The sequence below is a fragment of the Ammospiza caudacuta genome, chromosome 3 (assembly GCF_027887145.1).
Source record: "Ammospiza caudacuta isolate bAmmCau1 chromosome 3, bAmmCau1.pri, whole genome shotgun sequence".
NCBI classification, from domain to species: domain Eukaryota; kingdom Metazoa; phylum Chordata; class Aves; order Passeriformes; family Passerellidae; genus Ammospiza; species Ammospiza caudacuta.
The window spans coordinates 28,139,875-28,164,092 of NC_080595.1; the positions used below are offsets into that span (position 1 = coordinate 28,139,875).

At 37.5% G+C, this 24,218-nt stretch overlaps 1 protein-coding gene across 3 annotated transcripts in view; it reads left to right on the forward strand.

Annotated features, from left to right (window-relative positions):
- Nucleotides 1–24,218, forward strand: part of MTA3 (metastasis associated 1 family member 3) — a 137,252-nt gene that overhangs the window by 71,813 nt on the left and 41,221 nt on the right. For all 3 annotated transcript variants that reach the window (XM_058800999.1, XM_058801000.1, XM_058800998.1), the window contains 6 exons: nucleotides 1,386–1,460; nucleotides 6,463–6,521; nucleotides 8,970–9,094; nucleotides 9,951–10,102; nucleotides 11,148–11,370; nucleotides 19,465–19,551. In XM_058800999.1, the coding sequence (XP_058656982.1) occupies nucleotides 1,386–1,460; nucleotides 6,463–6,521; nucleotides 8,970–9,094; nucleotides 9,951–10,102; nucleotides 11,148–11,370; nucleotides 19,465–19,551 (721 nt within the window). The remainder of the gene's footprint in view (nucleotides 1–1,385; nucleotides 1,461–6,462; nucleotides 6,522–8,969; nucleotides 9,095–9,950; nucleotides 10,103–11,147; nucleotides 11,371–19,464; nucleotides 19,552–24,218) is intronic.

A 24,218-nucleotide genomic window follows, 5' to 3' on the forward strand; every position in this document is an offset into this window, starting at 1 on the left:
ATGGCGGGTAGTTGGGGTGACAGCATTTCACCTGGATGCCAGGGGGAATGTGGACCTGAAGACTGAGAATCATTTTATCTGTCACCTCCCATCAAACACATCTTGTCACTGGCCTTTTTGAGGGAAGATTTCTCTCAAGGCATAATTTACCTGAGAAAGCAAAAGGATTTTATGAACCTGAATCGTGTTACTATTGAGACATCAGCATAAGCATTTCATACACTGCTGGTTTTGGATCAAATGAAATGTTCAGGGATTCACACACTGTGGAACACTTCTGACTCTGAACCTGAATCAAGCAGCTTGAAAAATTCCTTTTGTAGTCAGTTCCTGCATGCAGGGAGAGGAGTTTGAGAAGATGTTTCTCTGGTGTTTTAAGAATTTAACCAAAGGTGCAGGAAACTCTTCTTTTGGCTTAAAATATGCAGAAAGCTGCCTAGTGGGGTCAGTATGGTTGGAAATAACAGTTTCCACACCTGTATTTTCTGGAACATCCTAAACATCATCCTCATTTCTAGAAAGCAGATAATATTTGCATTAATGTGTGCTTCTAGAAAATATAACACACAAATTACGTTTCCAAGTTATGAAGAAAAATTGCATAAATTGTCGATGAGACATCCTAATTTAAATTACAGAAAGACCTTCTGGAGTTAAATAGATTATTTGGTGATAATTAGAAATGATTGCCTAATTTTCTCCCTACAATTAGGTTAACACATTTTTATTTTACTGGTGAACGTGGGCACCAAAAATAATTGTCATTATCAAAGGCACCTTGTTTGTACAGAGATTTTTGTGAAATATTTATTGTCAGTATCACTCGTGTTGCCCGGGGTAACGTTTGTCCCTCGCATCCTTTTGTTTCTTGATAATAGTTGAGAGCATGTGGGAGTTTATGCAAAACTGGTGGTAATGTATGAGCTGCTGAGTTGTTATGGGACATGAAAAATCTGAGCTATGTATGGTATCCTTTGTATTTTTTAAGAGTAAAATTATCATGAGACTCAAGCACAGTCTTGTCAAGATGATTTCTTTTAGTCCTAACGTTATTCTCCAATGGACACACTTTACAAAAGATATTGCCTTCTGTGTTTCCTGATGGAAATCTGCATTCTGTTTTGATAATTTTGCTTAACTATATGACTTAAACAGAATAAATTGCATTTGGATTTGGATGTATGATACCATAATTCTGCATACTTGTTAATGATTGTGTATTAATTGCAATATGTGGTTTTTTGCATATGGATTCTAATGCAGTTATTTAACACATCCAGGTTTCAGTATTTGTCTCAACTATACTTGATTTTAACATGTGTTTAATAAGAAGTGGACATTGCAATTTCTTGGAACCACTTTAACTTGTAACAAATGTTTTTCAGCTGCCTTGGAAGTCGCTGACTAGCATCATTGAGTATTACTACATGTGGAAAACCACTGACAGATATGTGCAGCAGGTAATTCAATGACTATTTCAGAATGAACCAGTCTGAGATACTCTTAAAAAAAGTGATCTTGTTAAACCATAAGAATCTGTTTGTGTTCTTGAAAAGATGTACAATGGGAGGCCTAAGGTAATATTTTGGGGTATAGACCAGTGGTGTTACAGGCTGCATTGTTGAATCCTCTGCTGTACATCCCATAGCTGTGAAGAGCTTTTTAGCCTATTTGTATTTTATGCTGGTTTGAAGCAGTAGGACTCCTGGTTCCTCCTTCAGTAGGGGATCAGATGGAAATGGGCTGCAGAGCAAACGCTTTAGACTGTGAAGCTCTGCCATGGGACTGAAGGAAGCACAAAATCCATTGTGTTACAGTGGCTGCTGGTGTTATGAACCCTTAATTGGTGCTTCTGGACAAAGCATTACTTTGGCAATACCAGCATTTCAAAATTGAGACCATTCTGCACACAGTGGTTTTGTTCATCCTTCTGATGGAATGTTCGACTATTTGGGTTGCTCTGGAGCAAAAACACATCAAGATTATGTTGGGTACCAATACTGAGATGTTTTTAGCAGGTTTAGGCAAAATGTCAGTGTTGATGGTTTTTTATATATTGTACTCCTTATATATTTACTCCTTGGTTTAGACCATAAAATACTTGAAAAGGCTCCATTTTAATTGCTGATTTAATGTTTAAGCTAGTACCTCTTTTATTTGCCACAAAATTGATGGTGATGTTATGGACAGTGTATTGAAAATAATTTTTATGCTGTAATAACTACAGCTGTAAAATTAGATGGATCTTTGGACTTGTTTCAAATTAAATGTGTCAGAGGGATGATTAGTTCAGGTTGTTCTGGCTTATTTGAAATTGTTTCTACATCATTTTGTTAGGGCATGGAAAGTAAGGGACAGGAGTTTTACAGTATTTTACTGCATGGTAGTGTCTTGGAGTATCACTAGGACAATTTAGTTCTATGGATAATACAAATAGAATATAATATGTTCCGTATAAAGGCATGTTTTTCTAGGTTTGTCACTATTCCTTTCACTTTAAACCCCTTTTTTTTCCCCACTGTTGATTTTTATCCTAGAGAGGTGCTGTCAACAGAGATTTGCTGTGTATCTTGTCAGCTCTTAATGGCTGGGCAACAGATTATCTTTAAGAATCAGATAAAAATGTGGCTTTTATTCTGAAATACTTGTTCTGGAGTAGTTGGTGAAAGACTAAGATTCCTTTTGTAGTTCTTTAGAGCTCTTTATGATTCTATTGCTGCAATGATCAAAGTGTATGTGTTAAGATTGCATATCCTTTCACAGGATTAGGGTTTTTACAGAAAAATCACATAGGCTTTATGGTTATCTGCAACCTGAGTGCTGTGGTAAATGCCTGTGTTTCACTTGTGACTAAATAAACTTCCAGCATCCTACTCAGACCACGGCAATACACTCAGGATGGAGTTCTTTAGCCATGTTCTTTCAGGGTCATGTATGTGATCTTCAGTAATAAAACCAGTGTAGGCCAAATGCTTAATTTTTATCCTGGCTAACATTACTATAATCCTTCCTAAGAAGGGATCAGAACTTCATCATGCCCTTGTTTATTTTTTTTTTTTGAATGGTAAAAATTGATACAGTTCAGTCAAAACAATATCTGTAGGGGTTTTTTTTCCAAAAAGAACAAGCAATGATAATTGAATGTAGTTCAGGGAGAAAATGCATTCAGTAATAAAGTGGAAATTTCAGTCATTCTTCTCTAAATCTCATGCATGAGGGGCAGGGGGACTTGTGGGAATGGGAAGATGAAAAAGGTCATTGCACATACTTGAATCTTAAAATACAATCTCTGAGTTCTAGATCAGTGTGATTTAGTATAAAAAATTGCTTTTGATTATCTTCATTTCTTTGTGTGAATTGGATGTGTTGTGTCAGGCATAAAAAGGGTTTATTTATCATAATTTTTACTAAATGTTATTCTTGCTAGGTTATAAATGTGGTGATTTAATGGCAGTGGAGGTACTGCTACCACCTTGCTTTGAGAGCATCTTCCCTTCAAGTCAAACTGAAGGGAAGATATGTTAAAGTTCTCTGAATTTGTCTAGCAAAACTAATTCAGCCTTGGGTAATCATTCCTGGTGGTAGGGCACTTGTCATGTCCACTGTGTTACATACAGTGTTTGAGGAAGGCCAGGTTTGATTGATGGCTTCTACAGAATGAAAACTTATTTGTGGTGTTCTCCTTGAAAGTCAGATTCAATGGGAAAAGACTTTACTGAGACTTCGTAAGAGGGAAAGAGTGAACACATTAAATGGTGGCTAAATTGTTCTTCTGCAACAGTATAATACATTAGCCTCTCATTTATTTATTTCCACTGCTGAAAACAGTACTAATTTAGGAAAGTGGTCAGTTCTTGGGATATTTGTAAGTAGATATTCTTAACAAAAGTTCTTAAAACCCATAAACATTCATTTTCAATGCTAGCATTAGACCCCATGAAAAACTGGGTTAGTATAGTCGGACCTCCCCTGCAATGCAGTCTGTAAAACCTGTTTAAATATTGTTTAAGATGTAAATTTTTTTCCAGGTAAAGCATCAGCTCTCGTTGTTACATTGCTCCAGTAATTTATTACATTGCTCCAGGGATTTGTTACAAACTGGTGCTTTGTTTCTTGTCTAAATATTTTCAGTTTCAGCCTCCAGCTTTTACCAGTTCTGTCTCTAGATTTCAATAGACAGAGGTTTAATCTCAGAAACTGCAACTATTGGTAGTTTTCTTTCTGCGTCCTTTCCTCTCTCTCTGTACTTAGAAGTTGGTATGTCAGTGAGAATTCAAGCTGTGACATGTTCTATTGCTTTTAGAGACCAATGGTAGCCATAATTTGAGTGTACAAAAATGTAGCTTATACTGAAATATCATTGCATCATTTATTTTTTAGAAGACAGTATATCATTCCCTTTAGTAAATAAAGGAGAAAAGCAATTGTTAAATTGCATTCCTTACAACCCCCATGCCAGTACTAAAAGTGTGCTAAAATTTAATCAATGTCAATATAGTCACTTCTCATTGACACTGCCATTTGGGCTTAATACAGCTTCCTACACATGCCTTTACATTCTGACACTGCTTCAGGGCTACTTTCATCCTTTTTTGCCCTTTATTGTATTTTCTCTTTTGCTTGTGGTAGGTGTGCAGTGAGATTTACTCATTTTTGTAGAATGACCAGTTTCTTAGGGAGCTCTGAGGAATGTGGTAACCCATTGCCTGTCAGTTTCACATGCTTCTGTCAGGCTGCAAACAAGTTCTATATTGTTGGATATAACAAGAAAAGGAATGAGAGACAGTTGTGGAAAACGTGTGTCCTGCTGTTAAGCAGAGGGAGTTCACCACTGGGATCTGTGAAATGTTCTCAGATTAAAAACTAGCAGTTTATGAGACCTGGAGCATGCTGCTGCTGCTGTTCTTTCTCCTTGCTCTTGTAAAAACTGACCCAAGCAGGCAGAGCTGACCTGTTTGCATTTTTCTGTGGGCCTGCTGAGGGTAGAGCAGTGTTGCCAGGTCTGGCACTGGGGAAAGATTTCAACTGTACCAGCAATGTCAATGGGATTCACTTCTGTAGCTCCAAACTGGGCATCTTGAACAGTAAAAAGCTGTAAGGAAAAAAAAACAGAACCTCTTTTGGAGATAAATGGAAAAGAGCTCTCCTTGCACAGGAATTAATTAATGGTGGCATGGACTGATTAGAAGTCTATTTGTTACACATTACTCCTTAAAGATGCAATTTTACAAGTGAGAGTTTTATAAATGGACAACACAGAGGCAACTTAATGAAATTGAAAAGAACAGCAGTTTACACCAGGAGGTTCAGTCAGACTGCTGGGCCAGTAAAGCTGAATTGCCTTGTAACTCACCTCATGGCTCAGGCAAGGGACCCTCAGAGCAGAGTCATCTCATGATAGTTTTCTCAAGGTGGGAAATATTTTCCTGGATTATAAACCTTGCAAAAGTTGGATATCAAAAAATAAGAGTACAGCAGAGACGAGAAGTGGCTATTGCAGGTGAAATGAAGGACTGAATTTTAATCACCTTATAAAGACAGGTAGTACTGATTTATTATTGCTGGCTATAAATCTGTCCCCTCCTCTTTTTTATCCTCTGTAATGAAATTGACCATGATTCAAATGCTCTTCTCTCTTGTTTTTCCTTTTTTTCTCTCAAGTGAATAGAAGTAATGTCTTGAGTACAGAAAATGCAGGGAAATAATGTTTTTTCTTCATCTTTTACATACAAATGCTTTGGAAAACCTGTGGACACCTGAACTCTGTATTTCTTGTGCCACTGCTGAAAAAATTGTTGTCTTAGTTACTTGTATAATATATGGTAATTACTAACAATTCTCAACATTATAGAAATGAAAAACGGTTTAAGTTTGTTGCCAGAATGAAGAAAGTAATGATTTAGTAAATTCATAGACTATGTTGACAGTAGTATAGCTGTGCTGTCACTGTGGTGTTCCTGAGCCACAGTTTTGATGGCATTTAATGCTAGTAAGTGTTTAGTTATTTCTAAGACTCAGTGGACTTTATTGCTACTAGTAGTGTGGTATTAAGGCTCAGCCTCACTCTGGACAGAACAGACAAGTTTTATTACATGACTGGTGAGGAACATAATTTCATTCATTTAATTTTTACTTAATTCTGCAATGAGGGGTAGCCACAGTGTCATACATATTTATATAGATGTGATTTATGTAAGTTGTCATTGGCATTTTTACAGTTGTGGTGTCATATGTGAGGCCTGTGAGTTTTACTGGGAAGGATAGCACATTATGATTTCAAACTAATACTAAAAATCAAGAGCTTGTTTTTCATGATTTTCATTGTGTAGGTTTCTATGCTTGTTTTGGAAGCTCTTCTGAAATCACAAAACAGAAATAATTTAAAGATGTGTTGTGTGCAGTTTTATGAAATGTCATACCTTAATGTAATAAAATATTTTAATGTGTTAATTTTTCAACTAGAAACGTCTGAAAGCAGCTGAAGCAGAAAGTAAATTGAAACAAGTATACATCCCCACCTAGTGAGTATAACAACAAATTCATTTTTTGAATAATATACAGGTAAAATTGAAACAGTAACATGCAGTTACATGCATGCTATTTTCCTAGTCATCTCTCCAATGGTTACTTTTACAGGATTTATTATATTCAGAGATATAATCCGAAAATGCCAGAAACTCTTGTTTTAAGTGAAACTTTCTTACTTTACTGATCTTTGTTTTTGACCTGCAATTTTTTTTGTCTGGAATAAGAAGTTTTACAAAGGATGATCAAGTGCTACCTGTGGTCTGTTCACATGCAAGAAGAGCCTGTTAATTCAAAAAGCAGTTTTTGCAAAACAATCTCTTCCAAATCCCTGTAGCACAACACTTCATATTTGTGTAAATGCAATATGTCAAAGTAGAAGCAGTTTTTAATGTAGTTACATAAAATAAAATGAGATAATTTTCCATTACAGTTTTATCTGGCTGATATAATCTGTTCTTCATCTAGAGACAAGAGATGTTCTGGTTCTAAATTAAAGGTAGCACGCAGCCCCAGATCTTCTATCTTTGACCACATGCTACTAATGCAATCTTGTTTTCTTCTGAGGGGTTTTTGATCTGTATTTCTTTTACATTTAAACTGGATGGTATATCTGCTTCTGTTAACAGATATGTGATTTGTAGAAAAAAGATAAAATCCCTCCTACATATTCATAATTTCCTCAATATTATGACAAGAGAAAGGATTCCAAATCACCTTTTTCTAAGCTTTCTGTGGGTATATTCAGTTTACTTATATATGAACTTCCCATTGTTGTGAGTGTTTGTATAACAGAAGAATGTAATAACAAAGGAAGTACTTCACAAAGATTTTTGATGGCTTGTATAAATTACATACAATAGAGCTTCATTTTCATATTTCATACTGGCTTTTGTGTCTTAAACAGATGTTACGATGAAAGCAGCAGACTATTAAATTTATTTTAATCTTAGAACAAATTTTGTGAGTTTTGAAGCTCACGTCTCTAACAAGTTACACTGTTTAAAAGAAGCTAAAAACTCTAGTATGAGTGTTCCCTAACCTTCTCAGATGAGTGGCTGCTTTAGGAAAACCATAAGATGTTCAGACTTTACATTATGAATTTCAATTTAATTTCCTTGGTCCATGTGGACAATTATGGATTTTCAATTAGCTCACAGTAGGGACCAGCTGTATTGGATGACAAAATGTGGGATTTTTGCATTTTTATCTTACTGCCTGTCTTACTCCATTTCAAGACAAAATCCCTAGTCAACAGCAGGAGGATGGTAGGACTTCTCAAGGCTTTGGTATCTGTGGTGGTGATGGGATTGCTAAATGCTCTGCTTCAAGACTTATTTATTGCATTTGAAATCTGAGCAGAATTGATTCTCAGAGCTGAGTACCTTTTTGAACTTGATCATTAGGTATTTCCTGTAATTGCAAGGTTCTGTCCTTAATTCCAGAGAGTCCCTTTCAATTCATGGCATTTCTGAAAGGTAACTAAGCAACAGATCATAATGTGGAAGACTTAATTGTCTTTCAAACTCTTCTTCTGTACCTTGAATCCAGGATAAAGAATATTGGAAATTGTAAAATTGTCTCTTGCTGATACGGTGAAAAAGGAAAAGGCAGGAGACAGAGACTTGATACAGCAAAGGTTTCTTCATTTGTCATTTTAACTTTTCTTTAATGTATTTTATGCTGCCTAAAATGACAAATAATTATTTTAGGAATCAATGTATCCAACCTTGCATTGTATTGAGGGTAATTAACACTCACAAAGTTGAAACTCTGGAAATATTACACTTAGTGAGGAGTTATATTAATGCTCTCTGAATTAATTGACCTGTAAAGTCCTACTTCACTAAAGTATTAGAAGCTAGAATAATTATGAGAATGATATAGTACAATAATATTCAAAAGCCAAACAGAAATATCCAAAAAACAGTTAGCCTTCTCGTAGAGGAAATAATTTAGAAGAGAACTGAGACAGAGCAACCAGATATATGGGTGAGTTTTGCTGTGGTTATAAGACATTTGTATTACTGTGTGTACATTTCAGACAGGAGGCTGTTTGACCCCTTCCTGGGATCAAGAACCTTGGAGTATTACAGGCACTGTTGCTCCTCTTGTTATACTTCACTCAAAATCCATCCTCAACTCGTAAACCTTATCTATTGACTAGAACCACCTTCTTAAATTCCATCTGAGCACAGTAAAAGCTGCAAATTGGACTGTCAGAGCAGCTCCTAACATAGCGAGTGTCTGACAATGCTGAAAGTAATAGAGGAGTACAAAAATTATCTTCTTGTTTAGAGAAGATTTTGTAGATGTTGTCTGCACACATCAGATTTTCAGAATTAGATTGTTTGTCTTCCTGTTGACTAACCAGTTAATAAAACCTTTTTTTTTTTTTTTTTTTTTTTTTTTTTGTTGCAACCTTTAAAAAAATTTATTTAAAGCAATAAACCAAATCCCAATCAAATATCCAGCAACAATGGGAAACCTGCTGCAGTCAATGGAGCAATGGGAGCTTCTTACCAGGCACAAGCCACAGTAATGGGTCGGGCTTGTGAAAGCTGCTATAGTAAGTAAATATATTTTTTAATGACTCAAAAATTTGGGTGAATTTTAATATGTGCTGTTAGAAAAAAAAGATATATAATGTTGTTAGGATATGACAGAGGATAATTTGCAATTGCTCTTATGGCAGAAATATCTTTAAAGTTAGAGCTGCCTTCAGTATATTAATAAAGTATTCAAATTTCTTTATGATTTATTTTTAAACAATTCATAAAGCACAGAAAGTTTAAGTAGTATAATATGATGGCATTGATCTATTATTCCTTTACCTTCACAAAGCTAGATTCAAATTTACTTTTGTTTTTTCTTTAAGACTGCAGAGTTTTTGAGGGTTTTTTTTTTTTTTTCTTTGAATGGTTTTGGAATGTTTTTCTCCCTTTGTTGTTGTTGGGAAAGATGGGGAGGACTGTTGTTTCTTTCTAGTATTTTGTGTGATAATTTCTGTTGCACTTCTTGGAATAGCAGCCCTCAACAGAGGTTATATGAGAGCAGATATAAAATCCAACTTAATTAGCCTGTCTTCCAGGGTGAGATTAGAAATAGTGGGTTTGTTGTTATTTTTTCTGGTAGTCCTTTGGGAGAAAATCTCAGCAATACAAAGTCCCTGTTTTGAAATTAATTTTAGAAGCATTTCCAAAATTTCCATTTAGAGTTCACCTCTCTGGTACTTTTGTAAAAAAATAAAGCAACAAACAATTCAAATTCTTACTTTCAGTGTGAAATATATTAACTATTTATCCATACAATGCTCTGCTATTGCCATGTGTTATGGCTGTATATAATAATCTATTACAGCATTTGGATTGATTGCAGTGAATTTAACTTGCACCAGTTCACCTGTGCTGCTTTCTCCTCCTCAGCTCCGCAGTCTCACCAATGGTATTCTTGGGGCCCTCCTAATATGCAGTGTAGGTTGTGTGCATCTTGCTGGATTTATTGGAAGAAATATGGTGGCCTGAAAATGCCCACACAGACAGATGAAGATAAGCTGTCTTCCAGCCAACCTACAGAGGTAGGATTGTGTAGACAAGCTTTTCTAAAACAAAACATGGTGCTTTCACCAGACTGCTGTGATTTGATTATTTAATGGAATGGTTTTCATTTATGTATTCAACTTTGGTATTACAAAACTCAATTTATTAATCCTTTTTCCGTGTTAAGTAGAACTGTACAGTGCTTAGGCCTTGCCATATCTTTATTTGACTATTTCTTGTATAAACAAGCATGTGCTTCCTGCATTTTTGGTGTAAAATGTCATTTTGTCTGTCAAATGGTGTGTTATCTCTGTAATGTTAAATCTATTATATAACATATAATTTAGGATGGTATTATATACCTATTCTCAGTAGAGTTGTCTGCTCTGTGGCTTCCTGCACAGGCCTGTTTTTTGTAAAGTGCTTAGACATGTTATTCATATATTCCTGTGAGTTCTACATGAGATTAACAACAAGACCAGAAAGACTTTTCTTTTTTCCCCCTGTAGTGTCTCTCTTTCATAGACACTACAGGGGGAAAAAAGAAGTGTCTGTCTTTTACAGACACCACGTTCTTTTTCTTAAGCAAATTTTGGACCTTGTGATTTTGTCTCTTTGAATTCTTATGCTTCCTGATTAGACGTAACATAGGTTGAAGAAAAAAAGTCACAATTGTTGATGGTTTTTGAACATAGCATTAAAATAATGTTCTAACAGTGGAAACCTAATTATACCTCAACCAATTTAAGTCACATTTCTTCATGTACACACACATATCCACAATCCATATTCTGTTTCTGGCAATCTCTCTTTCTGTGGAATCACTACAGTGATCTTGCCTGCATTGTCATATTCTTGCTCTGGTAAAAGCAAAAAAGAAAAATAATATTTTGTAGTTTTATTCCTGCACTATCATCTGGTGACCTGTTCTCAGTGCACTCTGTAGATTTGAATGTTATAACTGAATAGTCTCTCTTTCCCTGCGGATGTCCCGAATCCCTTTCCGAGGCCATCCTGACTTGTGGGGCTGTTAGGGTGCGTTGGCCGAGCCGTGTGTGACGCTGTCCGTGTTCTGTCCCGCAGGAGCCGCCTGTCCGAACGCACCTGTCGCGGCAGGCCACGCAGGGCACCCCGGTGCGCAACACGGGCAGCCCCAAGTCGGCGGTGAAAACGCGGCAGGCGTTCTTTCTGCACACCACCTGTTGGACAAAACTGGCCCGGCAGGTCTGCAAAAATACCCTCCGGCTGCGGCAGGCAGCGCGACGTCCCTTTGTCCCTATTAACTGTGCTGCCATTAAGGCAGAATGTAAGATGTTTTTTTAATTCTTAGTTCTGTGTGCTGTGCTTCCCACCCGTTTTTGTCTTTTAATTTTATTTTCTTTTTCAATAAACATTTCTTGTCTATACGCTTTTGCTTTTCATTTTTATTTTTTTCATTTGTCCAGCATATACCGACACATTGGTTGCCTTGAACAGGTCTTAAACTGTGGGAACATTTCAAATTAATTAAAAAGCTATCACTTCATTCCCTTTCAAAAATTGACAGTAACAAAAATGGGGGCAGGAAGGGAAAATCAATGCCACAACGTACATTCTTCCCACTAGGCAGCATGAAAGAAGTGTGCTTTTCTGTTGTTGGTCTTTTAAGAATTTGCTTAGCAGAACCTATAGATCTGTACATGTTGTATTTTTTTCAATGGGATTGGTCAAAGAATCAGGAGCTGGGGTTTCATAATAATTTAAATGTGGTGTGCAATACAGTCCTTTGTAACTGTGACAATCAGGTGATGGTGATAGCCACGTTTATTCATCATAGTTGCATAATTTTCATTTTTTTCTGTTCCAGTTTTAAATTTTAATTCTAAATAAAATTCTGTATTATGCTTGTTCTTTTTATAGCCAAAATATAAAGACCTGATGAATTTCTAGTAGTATGACAAAAGGTTTTTGTAGATAGCAACAGTAAGTCTCTTCACCTGCGTATGTGTGTAAATTCTGCTGCAAAGTCACTGAATAATTCAACAGCTTTTGTATCTGTTTCACTGCTCACACTGTCTGGCTATGATTCCCAGTCTTCCATAGATACAGTTCTTGGAGCAGATGCTTGGTATTCCAGGATGAGGCATGCTGGTTCATTGTACTGTCAATTGTATTAGAATTGAAGAGAACTTTTAAGATCATTAGATGTAGGGTTTATAAGCATGTTCATTAGATTAACACTGAATGTTTTCCCAGCAGATGATGTCTGCACTGTTTATAAGAAATTTACTCCACAGAGGATTAAAATCTGATTTTGAGTAATTATTTTCCCTTTATGTACTTCAAGACCAGCCGTTATGCATATGCAAACTTTTCACCTACTTCTGCAGCACTCCAAAATGTACTGGATATTTCTGTTCATTGTCCTTGTCTAATTTTTTAGTTATTTTGGCCATTTTCTTTCTTCTTTTATATATATGCAAGTCAGGAAGAACTTTCAGATTTTCGGGAAACCCTGTGACAACTGTGAGAATAAAATGAGTTGTTTTTCATGGAAGAAGTATGTCTAAAGATGGATTAAGATTATATTTTTAATCCTCAATCCAAAATAAAGGTTACTTTGTGAGAGAAAGGTATTGTACCTTTAAATTTATGTTTCTGCTGCATCATGCAGGAAAATTCAAAAGTTCACTTGCACCTTATATCTTTTTATCAATATCTGTGTTTTTTCTCCCTCCCTGCAGTAAAAAATATTCAAAAGATGAAAGTTTTGTTTAAGGAGAAAAAACATCATAAGAAATAATTTCATCCAACTGTTGTTATGCATGTGTTCAGCCTTTAAAGAGAGGAATGAAAAGCTGGGCTTTTCAGCAGGAAATAGTAATTCTTGCTTCAACTGACAGTGCTGGGAGTGTTTTCTCTTTGCTTTGAGTGAAAGAGTTCTTCATGAGATTAACAGCTAGAGTAGAAAGATTTTTTTTTCCCTGTAGTGTCTGTCTTTCATGTTTCCTTTTTGCTTAAGCAAACTTTGGACCTTGTGATTTTGTCTCTGAATTCTGATGCTTCCTGATTAGATGTAACATAGGTTGAAGAAAACAAAGTCACAATTGTTGATGGTTTTTGAACACAGCATTAAAATAATGTTTTAACAGTGGAAACCAAATTATACCTCAACTAATTTAAGTCACATTTCTTCATGTGCATACACATATCCACAATCCGTGTTCTGTTTCTGGCAATCTCTTTCTGTGGAATCATTACAGTTATCTTGCCTGCATTGTCATTGTCATATTCTTGCTCTAGTAAAGGTGAAAAAGAATATTTTGTAGTTTTATTCCTGTACTGGTGACCTGTTCTCAGAGCACTCTATAGATTTTAATAAGTAAATAGTCTGTCTTTTTCTGTGGATGTTCTGAATCCTTTTCTAAGGCTATCTTGAATTTTTGGATTTTTGAATTTTTAAACAAAATCTTTAATTAGCAGTAATGATTTCCAGTGCTGGATCCACAGATTAATTACAGTATTGAATGGGTATCTGTGTTGGTGTTAGAACTATTACAGTCATGCTTAACTAATAACCTGGCCAGAGTACCAGGTCACCCATGATGTGACGTGGCATGAGATGGTTACGAGGCCCAAGAACTGATTTGGAATTTGTTTTCCATGTTGGTTTGCTGAAACTTGAATCTAATGGCTGCTTAGATGCTTTGTCAGACTCGCCTGACTCTATGTGTGCCAAACCAGTTCTTGAAAATGTAACTGCATTTCCCAACTATATTGCATTAGACACCATAACAACACTCAGAAACCATAAAATCTGAAGGCAGACGATTGGTGGGGCACTTATCCCAGCTGCATACCAGGTTTTATGCCTGCTTAGTCTTGTGCAATTTGTTGAAGTGCCAGGTTGTAAATGAAACTGATTTCCCAGATCTGAGAAAGGCTGTCTGAACAAGCGTGTCACAGCTCAGTCATAAAATAAATTGGTTTTTGAATTCCACCTGTGTACCTGAATGCATGTGCAGGTACTTCTCATGTCTTGGAGGAGGTTGGAAGCTTCTGGGAATGATAAGGTACAAGCATCTTTTAGCTGAAAACCAGGTTTCAACAGAATATTTTCTCTTATTGAAATCCACCCACCTCCTCTCCCTCAGCCCATTATATCCACTGGCAGAAAGCAAGGTCCTATTCTGTGTTCTTTATACCTTCAGATAGTGCAGAGAATTAGATTTTCCTCATTAATGAAGCCTGTAGCACAACCCCTGCTCAGATGCCAGCAGGAGGTAGTAGAGAGGATGCATTTACATCCCAGTTCAATCTCGGGATGGCCACCAGGAGGTTGAGGAGGCACAGCACCTCCTGCTAGGAGCACAGCCCATCATGGAAAGCTCAAACTTTGTTCTGTCTGAACTTTAAATAGACTCACTGTGGTTGGTGACAATAAAATTGTCTGATGGTTTTTCAAGGACTAATTAGAATTGGCGAACTGCTTTGGTAAGGTGAAATTGTTGAGTTCTAAATCTCATGCACTACCTCCTTTTTTAGTTTGAATATATTGCATGTGGTTTTTTTTAGAAAGTTAAGCAAGACCATCCTGTCTGAGAAAGGTCTCTTAATTAGAGAAAAAGCAAAGTGAGCATTCTTCTCAGCAGTCACTGTTGAGTGGATCTGTTTGCAGCTCACAGGCAGGTTGATAAATGCCTGGCAGGGAGCCATGTGTCTGTAAACATTATTGCTTCAGCACAGGGAGACTTTTGAGGGACTATTTTTATTTTCATTGCTTGGATATAGCTTTATCACTATAACTATGTATATTAATTATAGTAATTTAGATCTGGATAACTACATGTTGTCTGTGTAGACATGATTGTCAAAATGTTTTCAGTGCATGGTAATATATTATCTGTATAATATATGTATAGTTATCTGGAAATGGGTGTGCTGATCATGATGAAAATTTGTTATACATTTAAATCCTCAGATTTATTAACAAATATGGTGCATAGTACTTGCTAGTGATCTAGTTTGGTGCAACAAAGACAAGTGAAAAGAGTAGAATATGCAAAATATTACTGATTTGTCTTTGTAAGCATAAAGTTGGTATTTTACTGATATAAAGCTACCCATTCATCTGAATTGAGTAACATTCATGTGTATTGGTTTGCAAACTATATTTGCATCCTTGATTTTGATAGCTATGGAAGAGCTTTTAGTTTTCATCTAGGATGAAAATATCTTCTTTCTTTAGCTTTCATCTAGGATGAAAATATTTCTTCTGTTGTTATCTTTGAATACAATTTTTGCCAGATTTTAATAGCCAGCAAAAGAATTGACATATTGAGCATATAATACTGAGCATATTATTTTTTCCCAAAGTTTCTAAGAATACAATTCAGGGAATACAGTACATTCATTAGATGATCTGCATTTTCACAGAGATATGATGGAATGTCAAAGAGAAATAACTTGCTAATGAGAGTCTCTCTAAGCTTAAGAGACCTACAAATCTAGTTTTTTTTAAAGAGGAAATAATTAGAAAATACTTTCATATCTAGAAGCACAGCCTCATTTGTTATCATCTTCTTGGCATTACTGTTTTGATTCACCTCTGTAATGCCCACATCAGTCATCATGCTTGGCAGGTTTAAAGCCTCATAAAAAATGTGTTTCACACTGTGGTTTTTAATGTTATTTCCTAGAATTTTTCTGGTTGTGCTGAATTCTCTTTAGGGTTATGGTGCCCGATATTATGTGCACTTCAAGATATAGAAAGTCGTGTTTTCTATTTTCCTATCATGTTTTCTAACATTCTGATTTTGATTTCTTTACAGTATTGTCTAGATATTTTTAGAAAGCTGTTGATGCTGACTCCATGAATACTCTTCTGCTTTGTGATGGTGTAGGAGCTATCATTATATCTATATGTTACAGTGATTTTACCCCTTCAGAATTCATTTACATGCATTGCTTGCTGCTGCTCCTGTCCTTTGCTATCAGTTTTAGCTTTGATTATGCTTAGAAATTTCTTATCAGGAAATTTTAACTCTCTAATCACCTCTTTTTCTGCCCTTTTATATGTTGATCAGCACAGATCATTTGGGGATTACATAGACAATCAATTTTAATAAGGTTTTAATTCCTGAAAAAAGCCTCTTTTACTCTGTAACAGCTGGACAGCAGAAGTCTTTGGTGACTCATTTAGGTAAAAGCTCTCTGAAGTGCCAAATTGGATGCCAGATCAGCTGCATGTGGGCAGGTCATGGTCCCCTCAGAGGATCCTGGCAGGCCTAGGAGACTGGCACTTACTGGTTTATAGGACATGTAAGTAGGAAAGGACCCTGGAGGTCTCTGATCCCACCTCTTGCAGAAGGTTCACGTGCTCATGGGCCTTTAGGCCAGATGAGCTTTTTGTATCTCCACAGGTGGAGACTGCATGACTCCTCTGGGCACCTGCTCCAGTGTTTGATCAGCCTCAGAGTAAATAATCTTATCCTTGTACCCAACAATCTCCTGTCCCCCAGCCTGGCTGCTGCCACAGACAGGAGCAGTGCTGTGCTGTCCCTGTGTTCCTCTGAGCAGGGTCTGGCTCAGTGTCTCTGTGCTGGGAGGCTGAGGTGCCAGACAGGTGTCCCCTTGTCATTCCCTCTCAGGGCTGCCCAGAGCAGTTCCCCAGGCCCTGGATGTGCTGCACTCAAACACCCAATCCATCAGCTGGCCCTGCTCCTTGTGCCTGTATCTCTTCCCTGGTGGGGACCCAGAGCTGGACACAGGCTCTGGCTGTGTTTGCCATGGACTGAGGGGAGGGGTGATCTCCTCCCAGCCCTGCCGGGCGTGTGTGAGGCCCAGTGCGCCATTGTCCGTCCTTCCTGCAAGGACGCGCCACAACACAAGTCATGGGAACACGCTCAACTTGCCTTCCCTTCCAAGGTCTTTGTTGGCTCCCTTGATGTTTCCAAATTTAACCATGTGCTTCTATTAATAATGCAACCTTCTGCCACTCTGCAGACCTACTTACTGGAGAATGTTATCACATTTGCCCTGGTTTTGTTCTCTTCAACCAAGAACATTTAAGCATTCATTAAACACCAGCAGCGTGTCTGCTCAGCAGTTTGGATGAATTCCACCTGGTCCTGGTAACTTGGTTCTACTGATTAACCAGTTTGTTTTGTAATATTTCCTATGGACACTTCAATGTGACACAGTTCTCATACTTTCCTCGTCAAAGTATTTTGGAAGTGAGCTTCTTTAAGTGCTTCTGCAATGAACAATGATACAAAAAATGTGTTTGGCTTTTCTGCTGTGCCTTTATTTTCTTGTGTATTTTCCTCACACCTTCATAATCTATTGCTACAGACACCAGCACACTTTCTGCTTTTGCTATGTTTGAAAAATATACTCAAAAATATCAGATTACTTCTTGTCATTATTTTTTTTCTCATAGCTTCCACTATTTCACTGGTCTTACTTAGATTTTTATTGCTCATATAAAAGATCACATTTGATTTTAGGACTTGCTTTAAATTTTGGGAGTTTTGATATCTTCTTACCCAAATTTTATTCTCTGGTTTTACACTTGAGAATGATGCACAATACAACTTCTATGTTCTTCTCTGTGTTCTGCATAAAGGTCATAAACTTTATTATACTTTTTATGGGAGCACCTTGTTGTGGATCAAAGTTTGCTGCTGTTAAGCTTGCTTTACTGTTTCAATAGATAGGTGCGCTTTGAATACTCACCTTTGATGAACATGCTTTATCTCAAGCATGAAAATTGTGCTCTCCTTGCAGTATGTGTTCCCAGTCAGCATATAAATACCACTACATGATTCAATATCTTTTTTTATAGTGAAGGCACATAGATGGAAAATTTTCTTGCTAATTACTTCTTAGGTGATGCTTTGCTGTTCTCAAAGTAGCTATAAAATACTATATAGCCTCTGCTTATTTTACTGAGGGAGTCAGTGGAGACACATCATTCTGCTCCACCACTTAAATAATTTCAGGTGTTTTGCAATATTAAAAAAATTCTGGGCACCAGGCCTTTTAGGTTTTTTTCCTGAGCATAGTATGTTTTGTGATTAAGAAAAGGTAACAAAGTACTTAATGTACTCAGCATTAGGGCTCTGGAACCTTTGAAACCCGTTGGTATTTCCACAATTTTATGTAGGTTCCTTAATCTATGAAAGTAAGTTGTGCTTTGTCTGCTGCACTGAAAACATCTTGAATATCTGAAATACTTATTCCAGTCATTGCTGTGCCTTCACCATCTTCATGATTTTTGCACAGATCTAGATTAGAATTGAAAAAGGGATTGTAAATGCTTTACATGGTGTCTTATCCTCTTGCTGTTGCTGTTTACTGTGTCTCATGTGCTGGAATGGAGCAAAGGAAGAGTTTGGTGAAACACAGGGAGGAGTTGCAATTATAATCTATATAATGTGTCCCTTCTGTAAAACTTGTAAGTAGGTATTTGTGGGAAGCTCTTCCATTTGAGGGACCTCCTGACCTATATAATCACTGTACGAATGCAATTTTGTACAGAACAGAATACCTGTATTCTAGGGATACTGGAAGCTCTCTATGGGAGCTGTTTGTGCTCTTGAAAGACAGGAACCCAATTATTCTGAATACTTAAAAAGAAAAAAAAAAAAGATGATCTATTTCCAGTTGTCTTGAAATGATTTACTGAAACCTTGTGAATTTTTGCCTTAAGTTGACTGACTTCATTGTCTAAGCATTAACCTCTTTATGTTAACACTTTGTTTTTGGGACATGTGGATGGAATCTTTGCTTGTGTATTCACAGTAGCAGCAGGAAATTTTAGGCAGTTGCTGCACTGCTAATTTTTTCTTAGCAGAGAGTTGCAATCTTTGAGATCTTTGAGCTCTGTAATACTTCGTTAAAACTGAGCATTTTGTTGAAAAGTTTACAGTGAGGAGTTGTATGACAAAAATCAGTAGTCCCAGCTTTAAATCCTTGACTCTGTATTGCCCCATTTAGAGACAGAAAAGTGTGTAGAAACCAAAAAAGAATTCAATGAAAATAATTTTTAATAGCCAAAACTGCATTTTTAGTATGCATGTTTTCATCTATGTTCCATTTGCTTGGCTGTCTATCCATTTACTTGCCAAAGTCTATCTCCAGAAAGACTTTGTAAGCAAAAACTACAGTCTAGCTGGTATTAAAACTATGTTTCTTTAAAAAAAAAAATAGAAAAATCATAACATCACTTGCATGAAAGAGGACATGTTCTGCCTTTAAATATTCATGATTAGAAGTATTGATGATAAAAAGGAGAATCTAAAAGTTAGGCTAAAAGAAATTTGTGTTAAAAATGCAAGTCAGAGACTGGTTGGTATATCCTAAATCTGTTTGTAATAGTAAAATATTTAAACTGGGTTTTATTCTTTAAAATTCTCAGATGCAGATCGACATTGTGAACTTGCTGGGAATCCTCTGAAGATAAAAAGCACCAGGAAGCCACTGTCATGTATCATTGGGTATTTAGGTGCGTATCTGCCTATGGAGAATAGCAAACCAAACAAACTTTCAGTGTGTACTGAAGCATCATAACCTGGGATGCACAAAAAGAGAGAATTTATGCTTTTAGTAATGTGAAAAAATTCTGAAGTTAATAAATTAATAATAATGGTGGTCCACTTGAGTTACAAAACTGCATGGTTGAACTTTCAGGATATAGGCAGAAGTCCTCCTGATACTGGTTTAGTGTCAGAGTGACACCTGATGTAATTTAGAACGTGAAGAATAGTCTGGCTCTCTAAATATAAAGAAGAACTGCTCAAAGGGGAGATTCTCAGGACTGCTCTACTGTGGCCTTTGTATCCATTTGCAATACTACTTTTTACTTAAGAGCAGGGGAGCTCAGCCACACTAAGATGCATACCTTGTAATTTGATGACCTAAGTTTAAAAGGTGCAATGAAATCTGTACTGAATTCACAACCGAGAGGACATGAAACTATAAGTAAATGGGGAGAGGAAAAATTCTGATAATAATGATTCCTTGCAATGAGCCGTCAGTGACTGTTAAATATTTGCACAGTCATATAAGAGTTGTGATAACCCAGAGGCTGTTAATCCTCAAATGAGAATAGAAATCAATCAGTTGATTAGAGATTCAGCGAGTAATTCTGCTGTGTGTTAATCCTGTTCTACAGAAGTGAACTCTACAGCTGAGTGTAGAGCTTAGTCTAGATGTTTTGCTTATAATTTCAGTCAGCAGGAGGTTTGAACTAGATCAAAGTAAACAGTAAGTCTCTTGTCTTACTGAAATAGAAATCAGTTTTAATGTAGTTACAACTGTTCTTCCAGGATATCAATTTTGTTGAAATGGTAACTTCAAGAATGTGGGTAATGAGGAATGAATGCCATTCTCACTGAATTTTGATTTCTCCTGCCCTGGAGTTTAAGAAAAAAGACAGGAATAATTCCCTACAGACATCCCAGCTATGTGTGTTATGTGTATTGAAGGGACTACTTGGGTTGACTTGGTGGAGTTGTGGTTGTGAGGGGGGAAGCTGGACAGGGGATGGTTAATCCAGCTGACCTGTCTGTGCATCTGAAGAGGAAGTGCTAACATGGGGACACTTAGAAGACAGCATCTGTTTTTAGTGCCATGTTATACAGCCTTTGTGGAGTTGTCTCGACCCCTCTGGGAGTCTGAGTCTGTAGGTTTAAGAGAGTGAATGAATGAATAGTGTCAGGCAGCATTTTGTGAACTTACATGAAGGTCTGGTAGAAGACTAACAGTCCTAAAATATGCCAGATATCTGTAGAGTCTGCTTGGAATTTGACTGTATGAGAAGTAACTGTGTCTCACTACAGCTGAGGAAAATAATATGTGTTATGGGAATGTGAAGTGAACCCAGTGCAGTTGATTACATTCATCTGAATCAGCTTTATAGGGATGGCTAGAAAATGGCTTTTTGTTTGCTATGTAGCTTGGCGAAATTTTTTAGTTTAGTTTGTTTGTGATCTTTTTAGTTTATTTGGGATTTTTTTAATTTCAGTAAATTAGTAAATCTTGCATTATTTTTCTCATAAAAATATTATTATATATCATGTCAACTTATATAGGAGGCACTTGTTTTCTTTTTAAGGTTCATGCTGTGCCGTTCTCACAGAAATTTATTGGCATATGATTAACAATGTGTCAGGGCACTACTGTTTTCCACGTTTCTGCTAAGGCAGGGAGGATTTCAATGCCCTGCACATCCTGGATCATCACTTCCCTTTCTGCATCTTGGCTTCCACAGGTGAGGTAGGACAAGCATTAAAATTAGGCCTTGTTGTCTCAAGAGCTGGGGCCAATCCCCTCAATCTCATCAGTCATCACTGTGCTTCCTAAAACAAAGCTGCTGTGGTGAACCCCTGGCTAATTAAATGTCCTATATTATCTCTTAGTTATGAGAAAACCAGGCTAACACTCCAGCTGGGATACATGTTGAGGAGATGAGGTGGGGGAAAGGTGCAGCTGCCTAAGCCCCTCTGGAATCCAGGATGTTTGTTGAGGTGATTTGGTACAAGACTTCAGCTTCTCTTTGTTTACTTTGGGGTATTTTATTTTTTTACCCTACTGCCATAATGAAAAAGGGAGAAATTTTTAATGTTGTTATTGTTATTTACTTGCTTGAGGCTGAAATCTGGTCCTATGAAATGGGTTACTAATATGTTTTTGAAACAGTATCTCTTACTCCTATTTATTTTTATTTCAGAATGTGGCTGACTGGCTATTTGCTACTGGTCATGAGATAATTTGAATGCTCTGAGTTAGAACAAGGTGCAGCTGGCTAAAAGATTTTCAGTGAAGTGCTATGCAATAGAAGAGCATAAGAGCAGCAGGAATTAAAAGATTTTTATTACTATTATTCCATAATACAATTATATGAAGGGATAGTAAGCAAAACTCCTGAAATTCCTCGTTACACTGCTTGGGTGTGATGAGGCAGCTGGTTATAAAGTGCTGATCTAAAGCATGAAAATATTTCAAGTAAGTCTATATGTAGAGGAGGAGTGAAATAAGATGTAAAGGTCTGCACAGGAAGGACTCAGTCCATTGGGAAGTGATCCTGGCTGTTTTACTGAGTTCCTTTCTAGAACCTAAATGTAGAGCTTGGTCTTGCTACCTTCCTCTACTGCAGAAAGAGAAACGACAGCCTTTGTGGTAAACTAATGGAGGATTAGTGACTTCTGAACTGAAGCTGAGGGAAGGAAATGCTTCCTTCCTCAACTGTTTGCTCACCCTGAAAATATGAAATTGCCTCTCCTATAGGTTGCAGATGAAAGGAGGTGGAGTTCTCATGTGTCGATGCAACTGTTGGGATTACTGTGGTTGCTGCTGGAGCTCTTTGGCAAATAAAATAAGCTTTTAGTGTTGTTAGCCCTGGAAAACTACCATTTCCTTCAGAAAACTGGAAAAGATTGCTAAATGAACATTTTAGAATGCAAATTCCAATTACCTTCAGCAAATGGCACAAGTGTATCTATTTCAGTTTAGAGTTTTACCTTAGCAATCAGTGGTGTTCATAATATTAAGCATGCCTCTGTTCCCATTTTAGTAAAAAAGCAAAGTATGAGATGCTTGTTCCCCACAGCAAGAAAAACAGGACATGCCATGAAATCTTTTCTGTGTGAAAGCAGATGAATTCTGCAGTGAATGGCTGTAAAAAGCTTTTATCTAATTAAGTGGTGGGGAATTTGGTGCCATCAAATCTACAGCTCTGCCCTGAAGTGACTGGTTAGCTGTGCCTTCCTTCTTAGCTGTTCTCTGTGTACTTCTCTGCCCTACTGTTTCTTACCTGGCCCTCTTGAGGCTTCTCATGGGAGTGTGTTCATGCTTGGAGAGTGTGATTGCAAGCCCCAGCCAAAGCAGTTGTGAACAATTAAGCAAAGTCTTTTCCAGTGTGAAAATTGTTGGCGTTATCTCCTCCTGGCACGGTGGCAGAGCCTGGCCAAGGCCATGAGACCAAGAGGTCCAGGCAGGGCAGGGAAGCACTTGGGTATCAGACTTTGGGCATTCCTGAAGGAGGAAGAACATGCTATTGCAGTGGGCTTTGACTTTATACAGTGGTTTCTCTTTCTCCTGAATGGCAGCCATGGATGGCAGAGGCCTTAGAGGCTCCTCCTTGGATACTTGGCCTCACTGTGGATTTTGCATCTTCCCAGCTTCTCTGCTCCATTTTATAAACAGAAAATAAAAAGCACTTTATAAGAAGAAAGAAGCACTTTTCAGGAGGTGTAAACCTGGGTTGCAAATGGGAAAGTACTCAGTTTTTATGCTCTGATCTCACCTGCCTTGGGCAGCTGATTCTGCTGATCTGACTGCCAGCCCCTCTGCCCTCACCTTCTCAGCCTCTTCTGCCTCCTGGGCTCATCAGAGGCTGCTGTAGTTGGGCAGCTGGTGCCTCATACCCTGCACAGTGCTGGCAGCTGGTGCCCTGCACTGTGACACAGGGCCAGGACCTGCCCTGGGCAGCTGACTTCCCACACAAGCCTGGGTCCATCCAAGGCTGGTGGTGGCATTTTAAACACAAATGTGTGATGGGAATTAATTAATTGGTTCAGCAAATTCCTGGTGAGGGACCAGCAGACTCAGCCAAGGCTTCCTTTTGCCACTTTTATCTGGCAGAATACAGAAATTTCCCTGCAGCTGCGTCAGCTCCTGGCAAACACAGCAGGTGCCACTCTGAAATGTGCTGGCCACATGTGTTTTGCTGCCTCATTCCCTCTTTATTCCTTTTCCTCCAAAATAGTCTTGCTCCATGAAACAGATGCTCTGGGATGTTTGAAGCTCCCCAGGAAGAGGAAGTATGGAAGTGTTCCCACTGCAGTTTTGGGGTAGTTTTACCTGCAAAGCCCTACAGTGTCTCCTCTTGACTCCTGCACCTTGTGACTTGTGTGTGGGAAGATCCCCTAAAGCATGTTATTATGACAGAAAATACTGAATAGCTTGAGGTGTTGAGGTAGTTTCACTACAGTAAAATGCTTTTATTTGCTTGCTGAAATCTGTGGGTGTGTAGCTTCAATACAAATCTCAAAAGGGTAGGAAAATATAAACACACCCATTTCAGAGTGTTTTGTGTTTATTAGCTCTTCAACCTCAAATCCTTACATGTCTGCACTGTGGAATCGAGCTTGGGTAACCTAAAGTGAAATA